The sequence below is a fragment of the Protomyctophum parallelum genome, assembly GCF_964188405.1.
Source record: "Protomyctophum parallelum genome assembly, chromosome: 22".
NCBI classification, from domain to species: Eukaryota; Metazoa; Chordata; class Actinopteri; order Myctophiformes; family Myctophidae; genus Protomyctophum; species Protomyctophum parallelum.
In genome coordinates, this window is record NC_139714.1 from 32,328,261 (window position 1) to 32,329,981 (window position 1,721).

Below are 1,721 nucleotides of genomic sequence, written 5' to 3' on the forward strand. Positions count from 1 at the left end.
ATTCAGCCTAAATGAAGTCTAAATGAAGCCTAAATGAAGTCTAAATGAAGCCTAAATGAAGCCAGAATCACAACATTCAGTCTAAATGAAGCCAGAATCACAACATTCAGTCTAAATGAAGTCTAAATGAAGCCTAAATGAAGCCTAAATGAAGCCTAAATGAAGCCAGAATCACAACATTCAGTCTAAATGAAGCCAGAATCACAACATTCAGCCTAAATGAAGTCTAAATGAAGCCTAAATGAAGCCTAAATGAAGCCAGAATCACAACAGAAACAGACCTACATGTTTCATCCTGAATGAATGAATCACCACAACAATACAAACAGTAAACAATAACAACAACAACATCATTAAGGATGTAAACAAGGGGCCACAGAACGGATAAACAAACGGATTTCTCACCGAAACTTTTGTCTCTATTCTGCATTTGTTGATCCTCGTTTTGAGCTTTAAAAACATCCGAACACCTCACCGCGGAGCATCCGATCCGAAGCGGAGACACACGGAGGTGGAATCCTCTAAGAACACTCCGAGGCGAAGCTATTAAATATGGTGTTATTATAAATAAACCTGTTTCTGAGGCTCAGACTGAGACGATATGCTGCGACAAGACGAACCGCCGAGCCGCTGTGAGCAACACACACACACACACTGAGACACACACACACACACACACACACACACACACACATACACACACACAGCTACGCACACACACACACACACGCACACACACTACATTAACACACACAGCTACGATACACACACACACACACACATACACACACGCACACACACTGCCTCTGTGCTGCCTCGCTCTTCTCTGTGTGTGAGCGACTGAATGAGAGAGAGAGGCAGAGAGAACGAGAGAGATAGAGAGAGAGAGAGAGAGAGAGAGAGAGGCAGAGAGAACGAGAGAGAGAGAGAGAGAGAGAGAGGCAGAGAGCAGGGTGTCAGTTAATGAGGGAAAAACGATGCAGCAATGAAGAGAAACGATGCCACCTAGTGTCTGTTTATAGTATAGCAGGTATATACAGCTATACTAGAGGTCAATGGACGGATCACCATCGAGTTGTCTTTGTCCAGGGCTCGGGGACGCGCACCCCTGCCCTTTTACCCGTCTGTAAAACAACTGCCCTTTTACCCGTCTGTAAAACAACTGCCCTTTTACCCATCTGTAAAACAACTGCCCTTTTACCCGTCTGTAAAACAACTGCCCTTTTACCCGTCTGTAAAACAACTGCCCTTTTACCCGTCTGTAAAACAACTGCCCTTTTACCCGTCTGAAAAACAACTGCCCTTTTACCCGTCTGTAAAACAACTGCCCTTTTACCCGTCTGTAAAACAACTGCCCTTTTACCCGTCTGTAAAACAACTGCCCTTTTACCCGTCTGTAAAACAACTGCCCTTTTACCCGTCTGTAAAACAACTGCCCTTTTACCCGTCTGAAAAACAACTGCCCTTTTACCCGTCTGTAAAACAACTGCCCTTTTACCCGTCTGTAAAACAACTGCCCTTTTACCCGTCTGTAAAACTGCCCTTTTACCCGTCTGTAAAACTGCCCTTTTACCCGTCTGTAAAACAACTGCCCTTTTACCCGTCTGAAAAACAACTGCCCTTTTACCCGTATGTAAAACAACTGCCCTTTTACCCGTCTGTAAAACAACTGCCCTTTTACCCGTATGTAAAACAACTGACCTTTTACCCGTCTGTAAAAC

At 44.3% G+C, this 1,721-nt stretch overlaps 1 protein-coding gene across 1 annotated transcript in view; it reads right to left on the bottom strand.

Annotated features, from left to right (window-relative positions):
- Positions 1 to 537, bottom strand: part of LOC310853128 (LIM domain only protein 3) — a gene marked incomplete at its 3' end in the record, with an annotated part of 44,024 nt that extends 43,487 nt beyond the window's left edge. Inside the window, exon 1 of the mRNA XM_083757367.1 lies at positions 406 to 537. Within this exon, the coding sequence (XP_083613493.1) occupies positions 406 to 430 (25 nt within the window). The 5' untranslated portion in view covers positions 431 to 537. The remainder of the gene's footprint in view (positions 1 to 405) is intronic.
- Positions 538 to 1,721: the final 1,184 nt, after the last annotated feature.